At 34.0% G+C, this 27,425-nt stretch overlaps 3 protein-coding genes and 1 long non-coding RNA gene across 6 annotated transcripts in view; 2 read left to right on the forward strand and 2 right to left on the reverse strand.

Moving 5' to 3' along the window:
* The window catches only part of LOC112324047 (uncharacterized), an 81,810-nt gene that overhangs the window by 49,403 nt on the left and 4,982 nt on the right, over positions 1 to 27,425 (forward strand). The gene's annotated exons all lie outside the window — the stretch shown is intronic.
* LOC7469362 (GPN-loop GTPase 3) lies at positions 746 to 4,290 on the reverse strand. 2 transcript variants are annotated; one of them, XR_008057245.1, is made up of 11 exons: positions 4,117 to 4,290; positions 3,630 to 3,860; positions 3,363 to 3,471; positions 3,191 to 3,272; positions 2,749 to 2,834; positions 2,320 to 2,423; positions 2,086 to 2,216; positions 1,901 to 1,994; positions 1,608 to 1,663; positions 901 to 1,134; positions 746 to 864 (listed from the first exon to the last, which is right to left on the reverse strand). XR_008057245.1 is itself a non-coding variant. In XM_024584302.2 (10 exons), exons 2-10 carry the CDS (start codon positions 3,672 to 3,674, stop codon positions 1,035 to 1,037), a joined length of 807 nt encoding a protein of 268 aa, XP_024440070.2. In that variant the 5' UTR covers positions 3,675 to 3,860; positions 4,117 to 4,290; the 3' UTR covers positions 746 to 1,034. The 2 variants fall into 2 exon arrangements, 1 of the variants encoding a protein (XP_024440070.2); XM_024584302.2 differs by having other exon boundaries at positions 746 to 1,134.
* LOC7463364 (uncharacterized) lies at positions 5,489 to 8,781 on the forward strand. Of its 2 annotated transcripts, XR_002977770.2 has the most exons (4): positions 5,489 to 5,975; positions 6,154 to 7,283; positions 7,799 to 8,394; positions 8,508 to 8,781. XR_002977770.2 is itself a non-coding variant. In XM_024585031.2 (3 exons), the coding sequence occupies exons 1-3, from the start codon at positions 5,633 to 5,635 to the stop codon at positions 7,880 to 7,882; spliced, it is 1,557 nt and encodes a 518-aa protein (XP_024440799.2). In that variant the 5' UTR covers positions 5,489 to 5,632; the 3' UTR covers positions 7,883 to 8,738. The 2 variants fall into 2 exon arrangements, 1 of the variants encoding a protein (XP_024440799.2); XM_024585031.2 differs by having other exon boundaries at positions 7,799 to 8,738.
* LOC7469363 (ribonuclease 2) lies at positions 9,245 to 14,812 on the reverse strand. Its single transcript, XM_002321192.4, has 9 exons — positions 14,566 to 14,812; positions 14,317 to 14,345; positions 14,100 to 14,173; positions 13,322 to 13,423; positions 13,200 to 13,203; positions 12,148 to 12,239; positions 11,443 to 11,604; positions 11,007 to 11,094; positions 9,245 to 9,462 (listed from the first exon to the last, which is right to left on the reverse strand). The coding sequence occupies exons 1-9, from the start codon at positions 14,754 to 14,756 to the stop codon at positions 9,398 to 9,400; spliced, it is 807 nt and encodes a 268-aa protein (XP_002321228.2). The 5' UTR covers positions 14,757 to 14,812; the 3' UTR covers positions 9,245 to 9,397.

Here is a 27,425-nt window from a genome sequence, read left to right on the forward strand (position 1 = left end):
AATTTAGGCCAAATAATTGAAAACAAATAAATAAAAATTGAACAGTATATCAACAATAAAATGTAAAAACATGAACAATACGATGTGCAGAGAAAGGACCATGCCATTTTAGATTTTCAGTGAATCAACAAAATATCAATATGTTTATTTTTTATTTCTTCTGACGATTTTTATTTCTTCTAACAGGAGGTATTTTTGTGCTAGTTGTTTCCTAAAAAAGTGCTATCTACCATGCAACCCCCCACCCCCAGAAATACTGAAGGAATACCACAACAATCACCCTTTAAATTTTGTTGTTTACGTAACCTGGACGCGTATTTATGCCTGCCTTTATTAGTAGTGGATTCTATTTAGGTTCTCGTGGTAGTGATCTTTCAACCGCCATGACATGCTCATCAGGCTGCCTGTTGAAATGCGGCCATATGATGGCGAGTTAAAACACTGCCCGACAGTTTACAGGGTTGGAGACCTGGACAATTGGAGATGGCTGCAATGGGGAATCATAATGTATATCTGTGTGGAGGTTGGAACTGTGGAGCAGTCAACTTGAGAAGTGGGATGCAAATTTATAACAGTAAACGTTTGATCATGTTAAATGGAAGGATTTGGATTCGTTTATTCCATGCACAGAGGGCCTTGCATTTAGACTTGAGGATGATTCTTGACACAGCCCAGCACCCGAATTTTCCATCCCAAATTGCAGGAAAGGAAAACTACCGCGTGGAAAGCATTGTTGATCCAAAGAAAAGAAAAACCTGTACCTTTATCTTCCATTGGAGATGGCTGCAATGGGGCAGCATACATTTTCAACGAATAAAATGCATGGCTTTTTCAAGTCCATGGTAAATGTTTAGATTGATAGAACTCGTCTTGTTAAAAGCAACCTATAACTTTGGCAACCTCAAAACTAAAGGAACACAAGGCACTCAACTTGCCCATCTTTACCAAATCTATCTACACAGTTTTTCCAGGAATGACTGCGTCAAAGCCAGTACCTCGAGTAACATGAACGAAGACATCCTCAAGCGTTGAAGCTAATCATCAATATCTTCTGGATCAAAATCTTTAACCTTCACATCTGCATCTTCTCCATACTGAATGCAGTTGTCAATCTGGGACAGTATATATTGAATGCTGCACAATAAAAACACAATTATCTTAACAATGATCAGACAGCAGTCGAAAACAAAGTTAAAATGGAGAACATGGTAGAGGTCCAGGTATCTTTGCCAGCAGCAACATGCTAAACCAAACAAGGTTGGAACTCCAGCATGTTAAGAGCAGTGAAAACTTACAAAAGGGTTTCATATCACAGACAACAATTTGCTCTCCAATTACAGAAATCTTAACATCTATCTTGCCCAAAAAATAATTAATATAACACCTGGAACTTCCAAGTAAATCGTATTTTCTGGCATCAATTATTTCATCTGATGATATTTTCTGAAAATGCTAGCCCATTGAATTGACATTTTGTGATGTTATTTTGAAAGTTCTATTGTAACTATATCTTATCAACCCGAGTTCACTTCAGATAGAAAAATCCAACAGCCTTGGCATCAACCATTCAAATGCCACAAATGGAAGAGAGATGAGAGGAGGGGTACCTGCTCTCCTTCCTCAAGTCAAGAGGCACAAAACTCACCATGCTATATTGATCGACCTTATACCAAAAGAAAAGTAAAAATTAGTAACAAAGCAAATCAAGCAGACGATGGACACAGATATTAATTTAACCTCATGCTAAACAACAACAACTGCAGCCTCCAAGTTATGATATCAAATTTCATTTGTTTGAGACCCAATTTACCATGAGAAAAAAAAAGAGACGAGGTCAGAGTAACCCAATGCAAAAACTGCGTCATCTAAAATGAAGCAACTTTTGTTCCTAGAAACTCACCAGATCAATCAAAGCTTTGTTTAGCTTAAAAAATTGAGGTGCCATGCGTTGATTCAATTCAGACAACAAAACTTGACCCTGTGGGTTCAAGTACCTAAAAAGCAGGGGAAAAACATAGAAAAGATCAGCATATTCAGATTGACATAATAGCACTTTTAACAGTCGTGGAGAATTAATGAACTCACTTTCCAATATCCCTTTTGTTGGTTACAAGGTCCATCTTGGAGAGGATATTAACATGAGGCAATTCAAGTTGTACCATAGCAGAAAGAGATGCCATACACCCACTTATGAACTTGGTCACATCAGTGATAAACTGATAAAAATATAATTACAAACTAAGTGAGAGTGTAGTGATTAGTCAAATTTTAAGGTTGGTGCTTGTAAAAGAAAGGCAATAAAGGACAACTTTAACATACCTGTGAATCAAGCAAGTATACAACACAAACATTGAAATTTTTACTCTTCAAATGCTCCACAAAGTTTCGGAGCACTGGCACATGTGAAAAAAGTTCTATTTGGCCTATAAAACATTCACGTTTTATAAGAAGTAATCATAAATATTGTTGTCAAGAAAATAAACAAATGATAAGTATAAGAGGCCCTGACACATTCTCTCTTAAAGAATGCGTTAACAAACCATGAAAAACTCTGGTAATTGGGAAAACTAGAAATATCTAATCAAATAATTGACATGCACGATCTGCTTTAGAGTCATTCTTGATGATTCCCTTGTAAAGAGTTCATTTGCTAAATTATCACAGGAAAATACAACCTGATGGACAATTATAAGAGTGTGGGTGTGTGACATCATACTAAAACAGACATGGAAAGATAAGTATGCATACCTGGGCAGTCAAAAACCAGGTAATCATCATCCATGTAATTATCCAACTCGTCAGTCAACCAGTCATCCAGATTGTCTTCCAGTTCTCTAATCATTAGATTAAGGCCCTTCAAATTTGACTGCAAAAATTGAAAGAAGATAGAAAAAAAAAACTGGGTCTTTAAGGAGACCACAGCATGCTAATAGCATAGCCATTTCCAACCATTTGGACCAATGCAGAAGATAGCACATGAAGCAATTACACTAAAATCCATGCCTGTACTCTTAAACTATATGCTGAGAACACATAAACCCAATTCCTTAAGCATTTTAACATTAAAGAGTAAAAATTCCCAGTAAACACATGAAGCAGCAAGAGTGTGCAACAAAGGGGAATGAAATAGTTTAATGAAAGGAAAAAAGAATAAAAGGAAACTCAAACATTGGACAAAGCAAAAGGATACTCCATGCAGTACATCAGAGCACCATTAGGACCCAACCCAAGTTCCTCCATAACATCATCCAAACAAATGAGTTCCCTGATATCTGCAAGCAAACAAGACTTAGAGCTAAAAATGTAAAATCAAACATTTTACCTTACTCCAAGACATCAAGTAACAGGTTAACTCGACTCACCCATAGCCACGGGATAGTCAAACTGTTCCGCTGCAGGATCTAGGTTCACAATATTTATTGAACGCCCTGCGGTTTCACAGTGTCGGTACAAACTGGAGCAATATGTTGACTGAATTGAAGCAACAAAAAAGTTCAATTGCATAAACAAGCCAAGGACAAGCAACCACACATGTACACACAAATGAGAAAACCCGAAAGGATTCGCAGGAAACATGGATTTAGAGGTAACAAACAGCATAAATAAAGAGTTAGAAGGTAGTAAATCACCTTGCCACTGCCAGCAGGGCCGATAACAAGCTGCGCGTAGCCCATGGTAACCCTTTTTGAAACAGTTAGTGCTTGTAATTCACCAGGAACAGAGAGAAGCAAAAACCCGGAGGGACGAGAGAATGGCAACAGAAATATAGGCAGTAAACCAAACACCAACGGCAAATAACAAATTTAGGACATGAGAGGAATCCATAAACACCAGTGAGAGAGAGTCAACATTAGAAAAACCTGATTCATCAAATATAAAACAAAAGAAAAAAATACAAAAAAAATCATAATTTATCCATTTAAATCACCAAAAATACAAACTGAGAAAACAGATTATTGAATAAATAAATACTACTAAGGCTCTGAATAATTTTCAAACCTTTCTAATATAATGATAAAGTTACATTGCGGATTTTTCTACGACAGAAACAGTACTGATAAAAGAAAAAAAGCAAGCATCTTTTCGGTTACTAGGGTTTGGGGATCAATCACTTACCTGATGAATGTGGGCGAAGGTGGAGGAAGATAATGCTTGATGGAGTAATAATAGCTAGGATTAGGGTTAGGGTTAGTGAAGGAAGCCAAGACGGATGGAGTGATAAAGGAAAGGAAAGTGCTAGGTACTTGGCTTGGTGCCTGTCTGACTTGTTCTTAAAGCCACAAGATACTTGAGTCTTTCGTTTAGAAATTAGAAGTATGATGCACATTTTTTAAAAAATATATTAAAATATTTTTTATTTTTAATATTAATACATTAAAATAATAAAAAAATATTAACAAATATTAATATAAAATATTTTCAAAAAACTTTAAAATTTTGAAAAGTTTAATACGGTATAAATTATTTTTTATTTGAAAATATATTAAAATAATTTTTTATTTTTTAAAATTTATTTTTAATATTAATAGTTTAAAATAAAAAAAATAATTTAAATTTTTTTTTTAAAAAAATACATTTAAACCACAACAATACCTACAAAATCTAAAGAGATGATTTTGCTTTATTAACGCGTCAGTTTCAGGGCTTTGCTTATTAATAAAGTAACAAGAGGCTCTTCACATCACACCCTTGTTTTATCCCACGCGTCGTTAAGAAGATAAAACATGATTTAATAAATAATGAATATTAATTACACACTGTTAATTATAATTTAGCCCTGAAACGAATTAGTTAGATTCCATGTGATTTTTATATTTGTTTTGGAGTGTGTTTATAACTATTTTGAGTACTTTTAAAAATAATTTTAATTTTAAAAAAATTATTAAATTAATATTTATTTAATATTTTGTTTTTATAATTTGGATATATTAATACCAAAAAATTCAAAAAAATATTATATACTACAATATTAAATACACAAATTATTTGTTTATTCGGCTTTAGAATATTGAGGTATTTTTAATTTAATAAATTTTTTTTTTAAAAAATATTTGATCCATAATCATCATAATTAGCTAAAACTTAATTAGACACACCTCACAATTTTATCTCTTTATTTTTTTTATATAAATTAAGAATATTTAAATTAATAAAAAGAGTATTTGAGAATTAGTGATATATTTTTAAAGTATTTAAGTATTTGAGAATTAGTGATAATAAAAAGAGTATTTGAGTATTTAAGAATATCACAGTTTTTTTGCTTGAAAATATATTAAAATAATATATTTGTTTAAAATTATTTTGATATTAATTTAAAAATATATTAAAATATAAAAAAATTAAAATATTTTTAAAATACAAAAACAATATACTAAATAAAATAAAAAGAACATTCGAGGGAAAAAATACCAAACCCACAACCTTAACAATCTCAGGGACGAATTAATTAGAATTGTTAAACCATAAGAACCGAGCAACATGTCACTCAACTACTTCCCCTAATAACCGACAAGCCGTTTTCTCCTCTCCCCCTTTAATCCGCACACGAGTCACAAAGAAGCAGTTAGAGAGAAGAAGAAGATAAACAACCATACCGGAATTCCGTCGCCGTCGAAAGATTTCGGTATTTCAAATGGTTCAGTTGTTCTTAAGAGAAGAAGCTAAGAGGAAAGAAGACGTGCGCGAGGAAGATAGTGAACGTGCAAAGCGAATGATATGGCTTTTGAAGGAACTAGAATCAGTTATTTGGTCACTGATTACTCGATCAGAAGCACGTTTATGGCTTTACAACACTATATCATGCATCACCTCCCTTACTCCTTACCAAAAAAGAGAGGTTTTTATGAGCTTATTGAGGACGAGGAGCAAGAAAGGTTTAGCTTCCCAGCTCTGGCAATTGATTTTTCAGAAGAGACCGCACGAAGCAGGAACACTTTTGGCCGAGAGAAGTTATGTGCTTGAGAAATTCTTTCAAGGCAAGTTTTTTTTTTTTTTTTTTACCTCTCATTTGTTTTCGCTAATTGTGTTTGGCCTTTTTAATTAGGGTTTGATTAGTGAAATTGTTAATTTCGTGAATATTAAAAGGTAATTGATTGATTTGATTGTGAATTAATTTTTCTTTTTTCTTTTATTTGATTTTATTTACTTATGCAGGAAATCAAACCCGTATATTGCAATGGTTTTCCAACTTCTCTAGTACTGGATTAAGGCATAAAAAAGGTGCCAAAGCGCTTTCCCAATTCGCGTTTGTGCATCGAAATAAATGTTGGGAGGAGCTTGAGTGGAAGGGTAAACATGGGCAATCCCCTGCTGTGGTTGCAACCAAGCCACATTACTTTCTTGAGTTGGATATCCTACGAACGGTGGAAAATTTTCTTGAAAATGTGCCTGACTTTTGGACTTCTAGAGAGTTTGCTGACTCGTTAAGAGATGGTGATATTTTTTTCGTCGAGACGAAATTCTTTGTAGATTTTTTTGTGGGGTTGATGTATGAAGAGGATTCAAGAGATGTATGGGAAGTCATTAATGAGTTTCTTATGGAGGAGTCTTTCTCTGTTTTGTGTCAGCATCTACTTATCACACTTGAAGAGCAGGAGTTCTGTGCTTTTCTTGAATCGCTTTGTAAATATTTGCATCGGAGAATGGAACCGAATGATTTTGGTGACTCTTGTCGCCTGCTTGAGTTTGTGCTCTCTAAATTCAGTGGTTATGAATCTATTGATCAGTTGCTTCTGTTGAATGCGGTTATTTATCGAGGACGTCAACTTCTAAAGCTTTTGCATGATGAAGAATCCCAGGAGGAACAGGCAAAAATTAATGATATTGTGTCTCATATCTGCTCAATTTCAAGCAGTACTAACAGCTTTATCCCTATACTGAATGAGTGCCTAAAGATGAAAACCACTGGAGGAATCAAGATCTTGGGGCTGCAGTCATGGGCCTTTCATTATGCATTATCAGAGAAATGCCAGAGTCCAGAGGCCTGGGAATCTTTATTTTCAAATAATGGTATAAGTTTCCGCATATCTGATAGATTCGCGCTGCTGCATGGTGATGAATTGTTGGAAGAAAATGACTCTGAAATGGATGATAGAGCATCAACTAAAAGAAAGAGCAGGAAGAAAAGGAAAAGTAAAAAGAAAAGGAAAAGGAACTCCGATGATGACGACAGCTATGACCATGGTCTGCTGGATTTAGACACATCAAATAGTAAACTAGGTTTGCAAGCTAGGGATGGGAGTTGGTTGCTCTCAACAGATGGGTTTTCTGCATCATGGACTAACGTGAGTCGCATTATTCACGCTCTATATGAAACATCTAGATTATTTTACTAGTATGGAATTTTTTTCTCTTGATATTGCGTTCTTGCAAATCTTCATGCTACAAGTGAGGAATGCCTGTCGTGTGATCTTTCATGCTATGATATGATGTGCTGCTGTCCTTTATGACCTTGTTAGCAATACATTTTGCATTAGACATTTCTATATAGCTAAAGCTTGTCAAATCACCTGGCAATAAATCCTGGTGTGGTCTTTTTAAAATCTCAAGTCTATCCTCTACTTTATCTTTACATAACCTTTGACATAGGTGCTAAGAGATAAGAAACTGTCTTTAATGTGAAAACACATCAAATATTTTTGTTTGTTTTTTTTCCAATCCTCTTGAATTGCTCTTACGAGTCTTTCTTTGTTATCTTCCACACAGATTTCATATAGTAAGATTTCTTCTTGGTTTAGGTGACAAATGAAAGACCAACATTGTGTTTTACTAACCATCTGCTCATTGTGATTTTCTGCAGGCAGATCTGCCGGAACACCTCTCAAAGTTTTGCTTTTCCACGTGGATGAAGTGGGCATTTGCTAAGTGGAGGAACGTGGCTTAATTTTGTGCGGCTTAGCTATTAGCTATTTCTCCTAGGGTATTGTGTAGAGGTGCAGGGGAAGGAGGGGAGATGTCTCCTTTCTTTAGGTTTCATCTCTTTGATAGCTGATGATTCACATTCTTTTCAATGGGTCAAGAATTGACTCGGAGCAAATCCAGATGAATGCCAAGCATTTCTGCTTTTGATGAATAAACTAGGAGATCTCATGACTGCATTTGGGCATCTCATTAGGCGTGGACTTGCTGCCAGACTAAGCTATAGGGTTAAAAGTTTGCCAGAAAAACATTCATCTGCCATCAGTAATGCTGCAAGGTTTGAGCCTCAAGCTTCTGTCATGCAAAAGAATTGCATCTCTTCCGGCTACATGTTTTCTAGGGTAACATCACCCCATTATACCAGCAGCATTCAATTTCTTAGCTCGATTGGGCTAATCGTGGCCTGGTCCAATCTCCATCAGGTGTATAAGATCAGTTTTTGGAAGCAAGACAAGACTGTAACTTTTGGTTTCCAAGGTTGGAGGCAAATTTCATCACCAGGAAACTTTTCATGTCCATACAATTTGGTGCTAAATTTTGGTCCTTGCTAACCTGGCAAGTTTCTAATACCATCGACTTGTATACTGCAGCATGCATGAGCTTACAGGAACTTCTCTTCCATTTCCTTCCAATTAGACATGCATGCAATGGTCAATCTAGATGAAGCATGGCTCGGAAATTGGGATTGCAGGACTGAAACTTCGACTCCTGATTAATTCGCCAAAAAATAACCGAATTATAACTATTTTTTAGTTACTTATTTCTTCTCGTCTGTAAGATGTTTATCATCGTAATATATAACCATTGTTGTAAGCTTAAAAGCAACTATTCATATTTGCAAATATCAGGTTTAAAAAACACAAACATCACACTCTTGAATGTATCGTTTGATTAAAATAGGAAGTGTATTTGGAAGAAGGGTTTGAAAAGTGAGGTTATCGGATTTAAAATCGATCATTTATTTCTCAAAAATAAACTTTTGTTTGCGATTCTCCCTAGATCTTACGCGGTGGGTTTCGAATAAACCTAACTTGGACCAATCAACCGAACATTTGGCCACTGCTGGAGCCTTTTCGCACGGCAAGCAAGCTCGAATGCTCCAGACTCAAATTTACTAAAAACAAACGAATTACAAGTAGAACTTGGGTGGCGTGCAGATCATTTGAAGGGTTGTAATCTGAAAAGCTCACAATACGACCTAAAAGCCGATCACATCGAGCTTCTTGTAGCAAGCATTGTCCACTGACAATATGCTAGAAACTGCGGGTCCCATATGCATGTGGCGGCACCTTGAATATGATTTTCCAAACATTTCTTGCCAAGGCTATTAAGTGGATCAGATTTCAGCAACACTTTATTTTAATCTACACGTCAGGTACAATAAACAGCAATTGTTCACAACTCAAACAATGACACGTAAATCACTTTCACACCAGTTTCTCATGTTGTGAATCACATACAACACGAATGTCGACATATCTCAAAGAGCCTCATCACCTTCATTATCAGGCACCCACGGGACTTCTGTTCCAGCTCCGTCAAGCCCTACAGATAAAGAAACGGACACAAAAGTTAGCCAGAATCTGGTAAAACATTCTTTAGAACAATATTCAGTGATGTAAATGCGAGTCGGATACACACAAATCACATTGTACTTGAATGAATAAAGGTGTGCAAAGAGAAAAAGGAAAAAGGAGACGCATTGCCATCCATCTTGTTAAGGTAAGACCTAAAATGCGGAACAAAACAAAAGTAGACCTAGAACTGTGCATTAATCTAGAGGCAAATTCCATCATTTATGGGGGCTTGAATACCAACATTAGTAAAATTGGTTGTAATAAGATTGCATTTCTAGAGCATGCGTTCAGGCACTAACACACACGAAAATAATTAACCTTATAAAAAAGAGCATGGGGAAAGGTGATTTGTAGAATCTTACAAACTCATTTTTTTCCAATATAAATGAAGAGTCAAAATTCTTTTTAGTTTATCATCCATCTTTCACAGTTTCTGTTCTTAGAGTTCCTTGACCAATGGAATGCTGCTTTAATAATTCCTAATCCACAACTGTCTCATTACAGCAAATGAACGCTAGAACCAACAATACCACTTTTACCCTTCAACTCAAGCCATGGTTTCCCTCTTTTCCTTCCCACTGCCCTGCCTGAAATCTAGTTTCCAGAACATATTTGCTAACAAGACTGCTAAATTGATATGGTGCAAGTGATTGGCCGAAATTGTGTTCCCACTTTAATAACATACAGAACAGTCTAATACACAAGACAAGTCCTGAAGACCAGAAATGACAATACTACCGACTAAACATCCCACAACTATAGCAGAAATCCAAAAAGAGAAGTGCAAGCAAAACAAGGATAAATTCAGTGGCACGGTGATATTAGATACAGAAACTTAAGTCTTGGGAGTGGTCTAGAGCTGTGATTTTTGAGAAACAAAAACGCCAAAATTCCATCTCTCAAAAAATGAATGATGTTGCCACAAGGACATTGCGTTATATAATTAAAAACACCAGCATTTGTAAAATGGGAATTGATAATGGCACTCCATCAATTCATAACAGCACTTCACTTTAGCTAATATTCAAATACATTTATTTCACAATTTGTGAAGTGCCACTATGAATTGATGGAGTGGCATCATCATCACCCTGGTAAAACTATTGCTATGACACCCAGCAAAGAACTTCTAGAAACAAGAGTTTCTGAAACCTTAGAAAGAAAAGAAAAAAACATTGGCCATGGGTTTAGTTACAGAAAAGCATCAGTGAGAAAAAAAGCAAGAATAAAAATCAATCTCACACCCTTGTCCATCTTGTGGGTCCTACATGAAACCTATGCCATAAGTCAGTATAATCAGCAAAAAATTCCACCCCCATGTGAACAATCCACAAGTTATTCTCCAACCACCAGTTTTTGGTTATTCAAATCAGCATCGCAGTAAACCACTGATTAGTTAGAGGCAAGCAAGCTGCTAAAAACTTGTGCCATCATACAACTTGACCGTAATGCAAGGAGATAAGGATTGTTATGGTAATAGAATCTATTCTCATGATAGCATAGGAAACTTACCCAATGAAACATATGCTGGCAAGCTAACATACTTCGGACATGAGCTCTTTGAAGTGTACATGTCATTTTGAATTACACAGTCCCGAGGCTGTAAAAGAAAGAGTCAAAACACAAAGCAATTTTCTTCATGAAAAAGGATGAACAATTTGAAATATAAAATTTCACAACAATGGATGTTCTGCAGACACAAAAGCACGTGAATTATGCCAGACTAAGGGGCTTCATTTAGAACTTTTTGCAGTTTAAAGTCAAAGATAAAGAACAAACAAACAGCAGCGGGCCTCTAACCTCTTAACATCATCTGTGTACAAAGTTACCACCATAATACCTGTTTGCTTGTTGCTCTACAAACAATAAATACCCGAATGTTCTTCTCTAACCAGTTTAACTAGGACTGAAATGTACACCATGAGAAGCATAAACAACAAAGTCTAACCTTGAAATCCTTATAGAAGCATAAACGAAGTTCCTCCAAATCCCCCTTTGAGCAAACCAGTTGTGGGGTTGCATGGAAAGCATTCTCGATAGCAGATACAATGCCTCCAAGAGGATATTTCTCACTATTTGAAGGAACATATCCTGCTTCATTCAGTACTTTCTGGCATCAAGAATTGAAAAGGATAGTTATTGGTCAATTCAATGAGCAAAATAATTTCAAATACAAATTGTTCCCCAATATATTTTAATTTTCAACACAAAATCATGTATAAGAGCATAAAAAGATGACATAGAGAAAATGATTGCAACTGACATACACGATCATAAATTCTGAAACTGAAGATTGACAGTTTATTGAATAGAATTTCAACTACATCATTATTAGTAAATGAAGGCAACACAAGGTGGATTAGTTAGCAAAACAAAACTATAGGAACGTGCACAAACTAGATGCTTATCTAGATGGTATTTATAATCATGATAAAAAAGAGTGTTTAATATTTGACTATGTTACAGATGTTCAATAAAATTTGATCAAAACCAACACCTGCATAATACATATAATTTTCCTTTTATACACACACACAGCCACATATAATCTTCCTTTTTATCTATAATATTGTTCAAGATTCTTGTCTATGTTAAAAGTAGCTTACTAGACATTAAAAATTCATTAATCATCACAAAACTCCTGACCACTTACTGTAACATTATATTTAAAGTAGACATTGAGGGTTGTTGAAAAGTAACTATATTCATCGTGAACAACTGGAGAGGAGCAAGTTCCATGCTTCTCTGCAAGAACAGAGAAAAAGGGTAAGTAGAGAATTTTGCATACAAAACACATGCAAAATTCATTCCAGAGACATCCATAATTTTATGCCTTCTAGACCCTCCAGCTGAAGGTTAATGCCATGGAAAAACTTGTGTGAAAATTCACATTCAATTACTGGTCAACATACTCAATAGAAAGCAAAGCTCACATGCAAAGGCATTCAGCAAATTTTTGTAGTTGATATCTTCTAAAGCCAAATACCATTCAAAATAACGAATGGCATTTTATTTTCATCAGTAGAGAAACAAATAAATACATGAAAGAAATTTGAGAGCATTGAAAATCATCATATCTTTCATCTGTGAGTACAGCATCGCAATCCAATGTCAACTTCTTTTTTTTTTTTTTGACAAATACAATCAAATGTCATCCATCATACAGTAACAAAATATCATCAACCTTTGTATCAAATGTTCTTATTCGGTCCCTAAACATGATACAGAACGTTTTTCCTATGACACATAGCTTCCATGGGCTGCCACTTCTTGACCTGTCTAGCTTGTGGTTTGTCTTACACTTAACTGTCCCAAAGTCAGCAGTTAACAAAAAAACCTTGAATTAAAATTTTATGTATTTCACCAAATTAGTCAAAGAGCTGGACATTAGCCTTGCACATGGCCTCTGAATATCTACTACCATGTCTTATTATTTGTGATATCATAACAGAGAAAGCTTTGCATCCATCATGAGAAAGTACTAGGTATCTGAAAGTGTAACACAGCCACCCATCATCTAAAAATTTTTGCTAGAGTTGCTTTGGCTATTATTAGGCCCAAGTTATGTAACAAGGATCTCTCAATACACTACAAGGCATTGGATACGGGTCTCCATATTACCACTCCCTTTATGTTTAAATCTAAAAGACAGTGAACTACGATGCAATCATATCATGTAGGAAAGCAAAAGTTGAAGACAGTTACCCCACTGCCAATGTGGATTCCCCCATTTTCGCCATCACATAGCATGAAAAACAAAGCATTGTCAGTTCGGAATCATAGAAAACGATAATTTAGCCACAAACAGAGTCAGCAGTTGAAACCACCTCATGTGCCCAAAAGGATCCTTTTGTACCATGGCAAGATGATGGTGAACCACAACTAAGAGATGGCCAATACTTCTCTAGAGCATCATGCAATGTGGAGATCTGCATGTTACAAAAATAGTTTGGGTACTTGGGACATAAAAGTAGTATGAAAACAGAGCTGATGTTTTAAACACAGGAGTTAACCAACATACATGCTTGAAGATATACATGCAAACACACCCCTATTCTATGTGTGTGCATGTTATGGTTGGTTAAAATCTTCTGAAAAGGTCTGAAGAGAAATTGCAGCCTGTAAGAAAAGATAAGATCCAAAAGGCTTACTTACATGAAATAGGTAAGTGCATCATAAATACATATAAGAGCATGAAATGCACCCATATCAGCTGACCATGCTATACAGCTTCCCATTAAGAATACAAAAATGGTTGCCGGAACTTAAAAAAAAATTAAAATGTGGAAAACCTCCCATACCCTGGTACTGATACCTTATTATTCATGTCCAGAAAAAGGCACATAGCATAGCTATCAGACCCAATTCCTTGCATTACGAGACCGAATGATGCTTTTCTGTTCTCTATAGGAATATTGCATAACGTGCAAGCATTTTCATAATTTTGGCAGTGATTCTACAACTTAATTTGTCCAAAAAATACAAAATCAAGATCACTTTTAGTGCAAACTATTTTCTATCACTTAAAACTCCATTGCCAAGGCATTATCTCATACAAGTAAGTAAGATTCAAATGAAGCAAATGGAGGAGCAAGAGAAAGATACCTCCTTTTCATTGAAATCGGATCGAGTACAACACGCAGGCCACGTTCCATCATTATAGTCAGGCCAGAGACCATCTATCCACACAAGAATAGCAAACACATTAGCATGATAACAATCAGGTTCCAAAAATGCAAGTAAAAAAGGAGACCCAACCACCAGCCTTTTTAGTCCTTAGATTCACCAAATTGAGATTTGTAACATAAAGAATTCTACTTACGGATTGTAAATTCAGTCGGAGCATTTGCGCTGGGCACAAAAAAAAAAAAAACATAAACACACGACAGATGCTATGTTAGTTCCACTGCCAGGTTTTCTTTCCATTACATAAACAAAAAAATAAAAAACTAGAATAAAAGAATTCCAGCAGGCACAAGCTAAATCACACAAACTTTATAGAATCAGAAACCGTTAAGTTCAGAATCGGAAAGTAATTAGAAGCCAGAATAGAAGGGCAGGACGGAAATACCCTCGGCAACAAGCATTTTGGGAGCAGCAATGGCGGGTGTGGCGGCAGTAGGTGCCAGGCCATTGCAGAGACAAGGCGAAGTAATCGAATTCCCTCTGTCCTTCTATTGCACTCGCTTCCTCGATCATGCAATACGATGCCGTTACGAAGACGAGCAGCACGAGCAGCGTTTGGACAGAGAGAGATGCCATTGAGAGAGATGCTGTTTTTAGTGGTTGCTTGTTGCAGCGTTTACCACCACATGTTGCGGTTTTCTTATTATTATAGAGAGAGAAGGATTCGGGCAGTTAGAAACCAGGGGTAGAACTGTCATTCAGGTAGCAGTTTAGGAAAACGATGCTTCAAGTTTTCTTTGTGCTGTGAAAAATTTACTTTGATCCTTCAAGTTTTTGAAGAAGTTTAATTTAACCTTTAAAGTTTTTTTTTCTCATCTTTGGTCCCTATTATTTTATGTATTTTTATTCCAGTCCTACAACTTTATTTTTCTTATTTTTTAGTTTTGGGATGTTGCAAAAAGTTCAATTTGTTCCTTGGAGTTTTCATAAAGGTTTATTTTGGTTCCTAAAGCTTTTATTTTTATATTTTAGGTCCTTGTAGTTTTAGGTGTTTTACATTTGGGTCTTAAAAATTCAATTTTCTCATGTTTAGGCTCTTAGATGTTGAGAGAGATGAGAAAAAATCATCGAAAAATAAAAATAAAAGAGAAAAATTGTGGTCGGCTACTTTCCAACCATAAAAAATACATGTTTTCATCAAATAAAAAAATTAATAAAGAAAATAGGATTTTGACTCAAAAATATATTTTTTCTCATGATTTTAAATCATTAGAATTCTTGAAAATACTTATTTTAATTATCTTAATTTTTTATTCAAACAATTATGTTGTTAATAAAAAAGACATCTTCCGTTAAAACATGATAAAATACATAAATAAGAAGTCAGGATTTTGACTAAAAAATGCATTTTTTTCTCTGGAATTTTAATTAGTTGATACATTTTAGATATTTATTTTAATTATCATAAAATTAAATAAAAAACAGCTTTGAAAATGTCTTCACTGCCTTCGCTTTTTCCACTATTTTGTAGTTTATTGAACCTATGTTACCATTACCTAGCAAGAGTCTTTATAACCCATATGATGCAACTATAATACTGACGTAAACGGGAGCAAAGGATAAATAAATTTGTTATATGTCAAAACACTCAAAGACCAAAAACATCATAACAAAGACTCTTAAAATACTTTATTTTATTCATTTATATCTCCATTTTCCAAACAACTATTACAACTCTTTATATAGAAAAAAAAAACTAGAAAAACCTAATAATACTAAATAGAAAAAACTAAATTAGAAAATATATTTCCTTTAAATAAAAAGAAAAATTAGAAAAACATCATAATAAAGAATAGGAAAATAAAAATAGGAAAAAAATAAAAATAACTAAGAAAAAAGGTCATGCATCAAATACCAGATGATGTAGCTCTGATACCAATCGATACAAACATAAATAACATAAGAAAGACTACAAGCCCAAAGAAATACATAATTATGTCGTAAAAGGTCTCAACCATAAGAATCGTTATTTGAATTTTTATTACTCAATACTTTCTCTAATCAAAACTGAATATTAAAGCTCTTATAGATTATTAATATATTAGAAAAAATATCTTTAAAGCTGGAAAAATAATAAAGCGTTGTAAACCAAATAAAAAAAATCACAAATCAACTAGAAAAATATAATAAATTCTAAATAGTAAATTCTGAACCTAATATGGAGGCCTTAACAATCTCAAATGGCTATAAAAAAAGATCTTTCAAGGAATAAGGCCTCTAGAGTATCTTAAAAAGATTTCATCCTAATATAAAAGTTAAAAAAAAAAAAGTTTATTCTCGTTACTATAAGGCTACATATTTGACCAAAATCTCATGCATCAATCTCTCCATATTGGAAAGAACTAGTCCTTGAGTTCAAACTGTTCATGTCTCGATCTTATGGATATCCAATCAAGGCTCTCCAATTCCTTTTCTTTCTTAATTGAAGATGTATAACAATTTTATATATCAATTTTAGTCTTTTATTAACACGTGACATGTCTATATAACCTTTAAACAAATCTACCATTATGATAATAGTAAACTTGTAATATAAAGGATCAAGATAGCCTAAATCAATACTTTTTTTTTGTTGAGTACATTTTATATTGTCTTTGTGCTCAATCTCTAACCTATCAATTATAACACCATTATCACCACTCCCGCTACTGTAATTATTTATGCTATCATTATCATTATTAAAATAAATATTATAAATTAGTAGAGAATACCAACCCACATATATCTTATTATAAAAAAGATTACCAAAAGTCACATCCTCATCTATCTATATATCCACTTCGCTTAAGTCTTTTAAAGTTTCAAACCCAAGGGCCTCTAGTTGTGTAAAAACTTGAACATTGCCTCTGGTGTCTAAAACACCATGATGAGTGTACAATAATAGCTTTTTTAAGGTTGAATTATGGAAAGATTTTCTCTTTGAAGAATCCATGGTTTGAGTATATCCTAAATGAAGCAAGTGAGATTTCATCTTCTTTTTAATCTTCTCTCATTCATAAATCTTAGGCATGCCCTATCTCTTACGAGTTTGCTTTAATTGCTCCCACCACGTAGAGGCATAACCTCTTATACTAATAGCTACTAAATTCACATCCATCCTCTCCAAGATCTCCTCATACTTATAGACATGTTCTACCTCGTGCAACCAATCAATAAACTCCTTCACCTGTAAGGTTCTTATGAACTTAGGAAGTTTAATCCAAAATTCTAAATCTTAATTATACTTATCCCGATTAAGAAGCTGACTATTTTACACTCACATTTTAAATGGGTTTTCAAGTTGGACATAAATATGTAATCATTCTCCTCATAATCCTTTAGATTCCTTGTCGTCACCAACTAATAGGTTAATTAAGCATTATATCTCAGCATGTCTTTTATCACCATTTCTTGACACATCATTTTTTTGAAAAGAAACATCCTCATCCTTTTCTACATGAGCACATCATGTTTTGTTATCTCTTTTAGTCATGGTTATTTAATAATACACAAGAAGTAACTACTATGAATTATTGGGCTTTAATACCGATTGATGTAGCTGTTATACCAATTGATGTAGCTCTTATACCAATTGATGTAGCTCTGATACCAACCAATACAAATGGAAACAATACAAATAAAATTGTAATCACAAATAAATAATTTTATTGAAAATGGTCTCTACCATAATAACCCTAATTTAAATTTTTATTACCCAATATTGGCTCTGTTTAAAATTAAATAGTAAAACTCTTATAAGCTGCTTATATACCAGGAACTTCCTAAAAAATTGAAAAAAATAATAAAAAAGTTTTAGACTAAATAGAAAAAAAGAGTTCTAAATCAACAAAGAGAATATTATAAATCCTAAATAGTAACTTCTGATCCTAATATAAGGTTGTATCTATAATAGATGGATACAAAAATTAGACCCTATAGATAATAAGATGTCTGGAATTTACTAGTAAAATTCACTACTCTCTTTTCTTCTTAAGTGGCTAGTGAGATGGGATGCTAAAAACATATACATGAATGTTGAAGATATGAATTATTTGAATTTAGTATGGTGGATAATAAAACATTATAGGGTTTATCTGGTGGTCAAAGAAGTTTGTTCCCATTCTTAACTTCTTGGGTTCAAACCTTAAGACTAGCATCTATAATAATTTATTAAGTTCTTCTAAAGATGGAGCAAGGGATGTGTCTTTAAAATCATCCAGAAAAGAACTCAGTCTTGATATATGCGTAAATACCCGAACAGTAAAATAAAAAAAAGTATGACGAACAAGATAAAATTTTTGCTCATGTATGTATTTTATAGTAGGATTATATGACAGTATGGATTACACTAACACAATGATGTTGATACAATTTACAAGTTGTATATTGTTAATCATCGAGGTAAAGGAACGTTAATTAGTGAGTGATTCATGTAGAATATATAAGCCTTTGGTATACTAGGAGAGATTAAATATTTGTAGAGTAGCATCCACTAATTGATTTAGATACATGTCACATGAACATAACACGATAAGTTTTTCTCCCCTAGGCATGCACAGGCATAGGAAGAAGAATTTTTTCTCCTTTGCATTTTCCCGCTCCCTCTCTCTCCCAAAACCTAAAAAAATCGACAAGACCCATACCTTACCTCGTTCCCTGCCATTGAGGTGAAAATACAAAGGGGATAAGCCTTACAGACACCCTAGGGCGGCTGCCCAGTGGCCACCCGACCACCTTAACCCTGTGCCATGACTAGACAAGGGTAGTAGCCCTCCCCCCCTTTCCTCCTTATAAATACCAAGGGAGAGAGATGAGCAAAAGGGGGGCAGAAATAGAGAGAAAGAAGAGAGGAAAGGCATGAAAAATAGAGAAAAATGAGAGGAACAAAGGAGAGAGTTTGGAGAAGAGAGAAAGATTTTTGAAAAAAAAATAGAGGATGAAACAAAGACCAAAGAGGGCTAAAAGAACCGTTCCTCGCCGTGAATCATCGTCTGCCGTCTGTAGTTTGCAACACAGCCACCGTCAACAACAACAAAAACAAAAGAAGAAACAGAGAAGGAAGAGAGAAAGAAAACCAGAGGAGAAGTAGAAAAGAGAAAAAGAAGAGCCACCACAGCGACCACCTTCATTCCGCCACTAGCATCGCCACCACAACCACCACCACGAGGTCAGCTCCTCTCATCCTTCATCTTCACCTTTTTTTTTGGCATCCTCCACTGTTCACATTGCATGTGAACAGTGGACAATGAAGAGCTTTTCCATTATTTATTGGGTCGGATAGCACCGGCCCAAACTAAAATGGTTGGGCCGGGTCCGACCTAGTCCAAAAAAAAAATATCTTTGAGCAGACTGATTAATACTTAAAAGTGTATTTTTATTAAGGTTTTATATCATCATTTTGCACTTGAAGTATTAATAACTCCTTAACTAGAGCATGTTTTATAATAACATGTCTAATAATATAAGATACCTTTAATTTATGGTAAATGTTCATCTTAAATGTAGGCCTATCACATAAATCAAAGGATTGATTGATGAGTTTAACTATTGAAATTGAGAAGACAAAGAGAGGGCTAAGCTTAGAAAAGAGATGCTGGTTTAGTCCAAACTGGAATAACATTCGGTTATTGGATTATAACTAGAGCTGTAGAACTTGGATTTAGGTCTGGTTTATATGTATGGAAAGCTAAGACATAGGCCTAAAACTTTCATGAAAGTCCAAGATTTAAAACTGTCATTTTCGAGTTCAAAAGGTAGCAACAACGGAGAAGTCGGAATCTATCCTACAACCTAGAAACTGTTAAGTGTTCAGCCTATATCTCGAGTTTAAGAAGTCCAAATGCACCGATTCTTGTTTGTTGGAAAGCTGAGACAATTTCCCAGAACTTTCATGAAGACTATCTGTTCAAATTCTGATGTTAGAAATGACATTTTGTTCAGATAAGGAGATAAGGATTGTCACCAAGTCAAGATGTGGCCACCCACTCAACAATTAGTCATCAAATCAATAGTTTCAAATTTTGGCCTATAAAATGAGGCATTTGTCATGCATTTAGGCATCTTGGTTGTTCAGATCAAGATCTTGCTCTTACTCTCTTTCTTTGTATTTTGTAATGTTCAAGGTTTATTCCATGTTATATTTTCCTTAATCTCTTGTTTATGTTTTTCATTTCCTTTACTATACTTATATAATTATGTTCTTATCTTGTTTATCTATGTTTCTCTTATTCATAATGTTCAGCTAAGTTTATTATGTCAAGGTGAAAAGGTTACACTAATGGTGTAAGAATAAGTATACTATAAACTCAACATGGACTTTAATGTTTGATACTAACATGTTTTGTATTTATTATCTTACCACTCTTAATACCTTGCTTGTTAAATGGTTAATCTAGATTTATGTTGAACAACCCTTGGTACAACAAATACTTGGCACTTTCATAGCCCAACTGTATGGTATAACTGAAACCTATGCTATGAAATGAACTTGATTTGTTGTTAACATAAGTTATCATCATGAATACCTGATAATATTTACAAGTATTGACATTACTCGAATAACATTATTAATGTAATCATGTTAACAATTTATAATCCGATTAGAACCTCCTTTCGACACTCCTGCACTTGGGATAAGATATCAGCTCTTTGATCGTGTCACCGACACTGGCCCAACACTCTTTCGGGATGATGATTAGCCCAACACCTTTAGGCTGACCTCGACCCAATTCTTCTTGGCCAATTTCAGCTTAGCCAGTATTAAAAAACCTGGTTTTCTTTGAAATGTTGCAAAAATTTTAAAAACAAAAAAATGTCTTGTTTTCATGCACACGACTAAGTCTCTCAAAGCTTATAAAAAACTCATATCGTATTTTCATACAATAAAAAAAATTCAAAAAAATATATCTTAGCATGCATTTTTTGCTTTAATAACCAGTTTATTAAAGTCACGAGAACTAGGCCAATATTTTAAAAATTCTAAAAAAAATATTTTGTTTTCTTTTAATATTAAGGATTAAGAACTTATATGTAAAGATTACGAACTTATACGAAAGACGTATTTTAGATATTTAAAAGGTAGTTGTTTTGTATAGACATTAGAACGGTTAGGCTTTTACCCGATAAGATAAGAATATCCTTACAGATGAGGACTTTTCTTAAGCCTTAGACAGACCAACAATTAGAAAACACAACAAGACCTTAGTTTTTTATTAGACAATTAAACAATGCAGCTTACCTTAGGTAGAGCTTATTTGGGGTGCTAATATCTTCCCTTTACGCAACTAGTCCCCGTACCTGATCTCTGAGACCAGTTAGGGTTCATAGTGACAAAAATACTAGGTGGCGACTCTCATTCCCTCATTCCACTGATAAAAGATAAGAATTCCTTGTCTCCCCATATTTGCCAGATATATACAAGAGTAGATGATCGATGCGACGCTACACACGTGCGACAAATTATTTTATACATGAGGGTCGAAGAGTTGTTGTTGTTATCTCAGTTTGTGATGCTAGTGACAATACTATGTACACCACTTTCACCACTTAGTTCTAGTTATATTGTTATAGACTTGATGAGGTTAGGGAGACTGAGCATCTAGGCATTGCAATAGCAGAGTATGAGGCCTTTCTCATACACGCCGATGACATATTCATGGTTCTGATGGTGCAGGCTCATCCACGAGATAATTTATTAGATGTAGTTAAATGATGTACATTAATGTTATGAGAATTGATTTTTTTTAAATAATAAATTAATTGAGTTTTCCACTTATGAATTTACTTTGTTTAATTATGAATTGACTTGAAATGACATTGAATTACATGTATGTGATTTGTGTTGAATTGATTGCGAATTGTGTTGAATATGACTTGTTAAGTTTGTTGGTTTTTTTGCTAGAGAGTTAAAAGGCTGGAAAAATGCTACTAATATGACAATGTTGAGGTTACGTAGGTCTCACTTGCGTGTATTGAGGTCTCACAGGTCATACCTGTGTATATAGATGGGTCGCGTATGTGACCTGCATATCTTATAATAAAACTATGTTATTTTGAGAAATAAGCTTTCAGTTGAGCAAGATTGGATATATGTTTTAACCATTTAGCTGTTTTTGAAAAAAACTCATCAAAATCTCTTTATAATTATACATTGACTCAATTATATCATTGTTCTTTTTTTTTTTTTTGCGTCTCTATCGATTTCAATTTTAGATTATACGCTACTTTGAGTTATGTACGAGGTCAACATGATAAAATAATAATAATAATATAATAATAATAATAATAATAATAATAATAATAATAATGAATGGAGAGGGGTCTTAAACAATGTTATATATTGTAGTTGTAGACTCATTTGCACTATAGATTGTAATAGTGAAATGACAATTTTTCATTTGCCAACAAAAACAATTGGCCTGTATATTAAGGGTAATAAAGTATTTTCATACTTTTTTACACTAAAATGACTGAATTACCCTTATATGAAAAAATATATTAAAATGATGTCTGTCATAACCCATTTCTTGGTTATTCCCAAAATATATTTATTTTTTCAAATAAAAATAAAAAACATAAAATAAAGACTGGCAACGTAGAGAAAATAAACCAAAGAGGGTTTTAAAAAATACATAAAAATCAAGCTGCAATTTTGGAGGAAATTCGAGGCATAATTGTACCTCATTATGCCCAAAAATGGAGAAACAAAGCAAATTCAAGGTTAAATTAAATGATTATTGGATTAATTTGCATAACAATTTAGTCCAATAACATAATTAAATTTTTAGTAGGCCAATATGATTTAATCATACACCAAATTAAATTTTAATTATGTTTAAGAATTAATTTGGGTCCAATTGAAGAATTTAATTAAATGCTTAATTCATGGACTTAATTATACTTTAAAAAGGTCAAATTAATTTTATTAGGAGCTTAATTGGTGAAAAATTAACTTTGAAAGCCTAATTTGGGCTTAATTGGGAAGATTAGAATTTTAGGAGTCCGCATTTAATTTTTACCAAGTCAATTAATTGAAATCAAGGGCAAAATCGCAAGAAAATCAAAGTTTTGGGGTCAATTAAGAGTTATATTGAAAAATTTCACAGCCAATGGCTATTTTGCAAAAGGCACAGAACTATAAGGGCTTAATTGATAAAAACCAGGGGTGAAATTGAAGAAAATTCAAAGTTTAATGGTCAATTGAGGGTCAAATTGCATAAATCCGAGACCAAGAACCAAAATGCAAAAGGCGCCAAAATCCGAGGTTTAACTTGAAGTTTTTCAGGGGCTCAATTGCATTAAATCAAAAGTTTACGTCAATTAGAGGTGTAATTAAAATAAATTGAAAGGTGGAGGACTAAATTGAACTTTGAAAAAAAAGAAGTAGACGACGCGTCGTTTGGTCACTGTTCAATATCTTCCCTAAATTTTTAGCCTAAAAGCTGCAATTTTGGAGGAAATTCGAGGCATAATTGTACCTCATTATGCCCAAAAATGGAGAAACAAAGCAAATTCAAGGTCAAATTAAATGATTATTGGATGAATTTGCATAAACATTTAGTCCACTAACATAATTAAATTTTTAGTAGGCCAATTTGATTTAATCATGCACCAAATTAAATTTTAATTATGTTTAAGAATTAATTTGGGTACAATTGAAGAATTTAATTAAATGCTTAATTCATGGACTTAATTATACTTTAAAAGGGTCAAATTAATTTTATTAGGGGCTTAATTGGTGAAAAATTAACTTTGAAAGCCTAATTTGGGCTTAATTGGGAAGATTAGAATTTTAGGAGTCCGCATTTAATTTTTACCAAGTCAATTAATTGAAATCAAGGGCAAAATCGCAAGAAAATCAAAGTTTTGGGGTCAATTAAGAGTTATATTGAAAAATTTCACAGCCAATGACCATTTTGCAAAAGGCACAGAACTATAAGGGTTTAATTGATAAAAAACCAGGGGTGAAATTGAAGAAAATTCAAAGTTTAATGGTCAATTGAGGGTCAAATTGCATAAATCCGAGACCAAGAACCAAAATGCAAAAGGCGCCAAAATCCGAGGTTTAACTTGAAGTTTTTCAGGGGCTCAATTGCATTAAATCAAAAGTTTACGTCAATTAGAGGTGTAATTAAAATAAATTGAAAGGTGGAGGACTAAATTGAACTTAAAAAAAAAAGAAGTAGACGACGCGTCGTTTGGTCACTGTTCAATATCTTCCCCGAATTTTTAGCCTAAAAGCTACTTGGGTGTACTTTTCAGGTGCATTTAATGCCTCATATGTCCATCAAATTTGACAATACCTGAACCAAACCAATCACCTGACATCTCTCTACACCCCGGTATTGTCAGTTCAGGCCAATTGACACCATAGCAGCCGTAGCGCCGACCTAAAGTGGCCACCTCATGCAGCCTTAAACTATCAGATTTGACAGTTCATGACCTACTTTGAACCAACAGTTAGGATACTCCCCAACCAAATCAAAGGCCAAAATTTTTCTCCAGTGTCAAAAAGATTGTCGAGTGCATTTCATGGCCCGAGCATGAAGAAATTTGGATCCAAAGTTGGCCAAAAACCAGCCTCTTCCCCCTCGTTTTTACTACCACCATGAATTTTTTTCTTCTCTCTCTATCGTGGCCATTGGCCACCACCACCCTCGTCACCGGTCTGTCCACCATCATCTCCACTACAAGAAGTTGTCTGACCACCTCACATGGTGGTTGCACCACCTCTCTCTTTTCTTTGCAAACTTTTTTCCTTTTCTTCTCTCTCTCTCTCTCTCGCTCTCCCTTTCATCCACAGCAAGCCTTCACAATTTCCACCGCCGGCCTCACGTTGTCCTCCTACGCTAGCCAGCCATCGCCGCCACACCAGGTGGTCCGCTCCATTTCCATTTCTTCTTCTTTTCCAAGCCATTTCCACTATTTTGAATAGTGGAACATGAATTACAATTCGGGTCCGTTGTTCCAGTGGACTTTAGGCTGAACTAGTTCTGGCCCCGCCTAAATGGCCCGGCCGGGCCCGACCCAGACCCAAAAAACAAAAAAAGATATGTTAAGCCGAGCTTGACCCAATCCTTTTTTTGGCCCGAGATCGGCCTAACCCTTTCTTGGGCTGAGCCTGGCCCAGTCTTTTGGGTCGGCCTAGCCCATATATATTTAATATATATTTATTTATGATATATATTATATAAAAAAATTCAAAAAATCCTTTCAAAAAATTATGATTTTCTCAAATGTTTTCCTACCAATTTTGCATAATATCGGGTTGTATATTTACACTATAAGATATAAACCTGGTATTAAAATACCCGATTTTCTCCAAAATATTTTCAAAAAAAAATTCAAAACTTTTGAATTAATTTCCTTTTTCAAAAAACAGAAAAAAAAATTCATGCATACGGCCGAATCCTAAAATGCTTTCCAAGCATATTTTCTTTAAAAGACAAAAAATAAAAATAAAAAAAATATCATAACTAGTTTATGATTATCCATCAGGATTTGACCAAAATTTAAAAAAACCCTTTACCAATCATTTTTTTAGGGTTTAGATGTAGACTTTAATATCTATGGGGTGTAAATCTACATAATAGAGTACATCATCAAGTATTAAAGATACAAGGTGTAATAAACATGATACTAAAATTCAGACTTTAGAACGGTTAGGATTTAACTGGATAAGGTAAAGACTCTTTATCGAAGGGAGATCTACTTTAAACCGCAAACGAGACCAATAAATAGAAACTTACCTAGAAAAAAAGATCAAACAACAATGCAGCTTACATTAGGTAGGGTGCACTGGAGTGATGCATCTTTTCTTTGCAGAACCAGTCTCTTACCCAGATTCTCGCAGACCACAGGTTCCTAGTGACCATAACATTAGGTGACGACTCCTAAACCTCAATTATAATTTTATGATTAAATCTAAAAACCCTTCCCAACAATAACACACATATTCTCAAAAGGCATGATAAAGCTCGTTGTCGCCCCCGACATCGTAGCACCCACGACAATGTGTAGGGGTTGTTTTAACTTTTTATTTCTAAAAGTACAATAAAATGACTAAATATCATTGAAACAAAAAATTCTTAATTGTCATCCAATGAATTTTTTTTTTTTATCTTTTGATCCTGTTTTCCTTTTTTGTTATAATCAAATAGGCTAAGGAGCCAATTGGTATTTAAATAGATATAACATATTATTTAAAAATGAAAAGTGGTTGGCATGTGCCACTCACATGTCAGTGTATGAGGTGTTTCCATGCAATTCGGGTGACGTGTGGGGGATCGTATAGTTGTCAAACAATGGCTTTCAGGTCGGTGTTAGAATAGTCTCGGTGACCCCTACATCCCTGGGTGGCGCGTGTGGCCAATGGACCTTTGGTGTGGCATAAAAAAGGCTTTTTATTTAATTTTTTCTAATTTTTCCTCTCTCCTCCTCGTTTTCCACGTCTGGCCCTCTAAATGTTTATAACAACCTTTCAATTTAATTTTCTTTCATATTTGATCCATTTTTTTATTACTATTTATTTTATTAATAATTATTTTTATAATTGGATTTTGTTTTTCAATTTTATTCTCCTTCAATTCTTTCATCTGTCAAATTTGATCCCCATTCTTTTTATCGTTATTTTTAAAAAAAAAATTGAGTTCTTTTTTACAATTTCATCCTACTTCATTTTTTTATTCCATCAAATTTGGTCCTCAATTTGTTTATTGTTTTTTTTTTCCTTGCTTTGACAAATTTTATAAATTGATACTTTCTTTTTCTAATTTCATATTTCATTATTAAATTGATTGAGAATTGAGCTTTTTAATTGAGTCTCAATCTAGAATTTCATAGGTAACAAGTTTGGAAGATTAATCCATGTTTAGTATATTCGTTCTGGTTTACTTGGTTGTTTTTTCCTTTTTTTAAACTCATTTTTTTTAGTTTCATCCTTCAACATTTATTTAATTGGAGACTGGGCTCTGTTATTTTTTGTTATTTTCTTTCTATAGGGTTTTCACTAATTTTAAAAATGACTTAGGTTATCTCGAGTATTTAATTATCGTTCTTTATTAAATTTAGCTTTTTTTAAAAAAAAAAGATATTTATTTTTTAATTATATTAAATTAATTGATTAAATATAAGTATGAGATGCTCACTTCATGATATTTTGCTTGGTTTGCTTTCCAGGGCTACTCTGACGGTGCCTGCGACCTCTTTTGGTGTTGTTGTGCAGTGGCGTTAAAACCATCTCGGTGAACTTTTTCTAGTGGTGGGGTA

This window comes from Populus trichocarpa, chromosome 14 (genome assembly GCF_000002775.5).
Source record: "Populus trichocarpa isolate Nisqually-1 chromosome 14, P.trichocarpa_v4.1, whole genome shotgun sequence".
NCBI classification, from domain to species: domain Eukaryota; kingdom Viridiplantae; phylum Streptophyta; class Magnoliopsida; order Malpighiales; family Salicaceae; genus Populus; species Populus trichocarpa.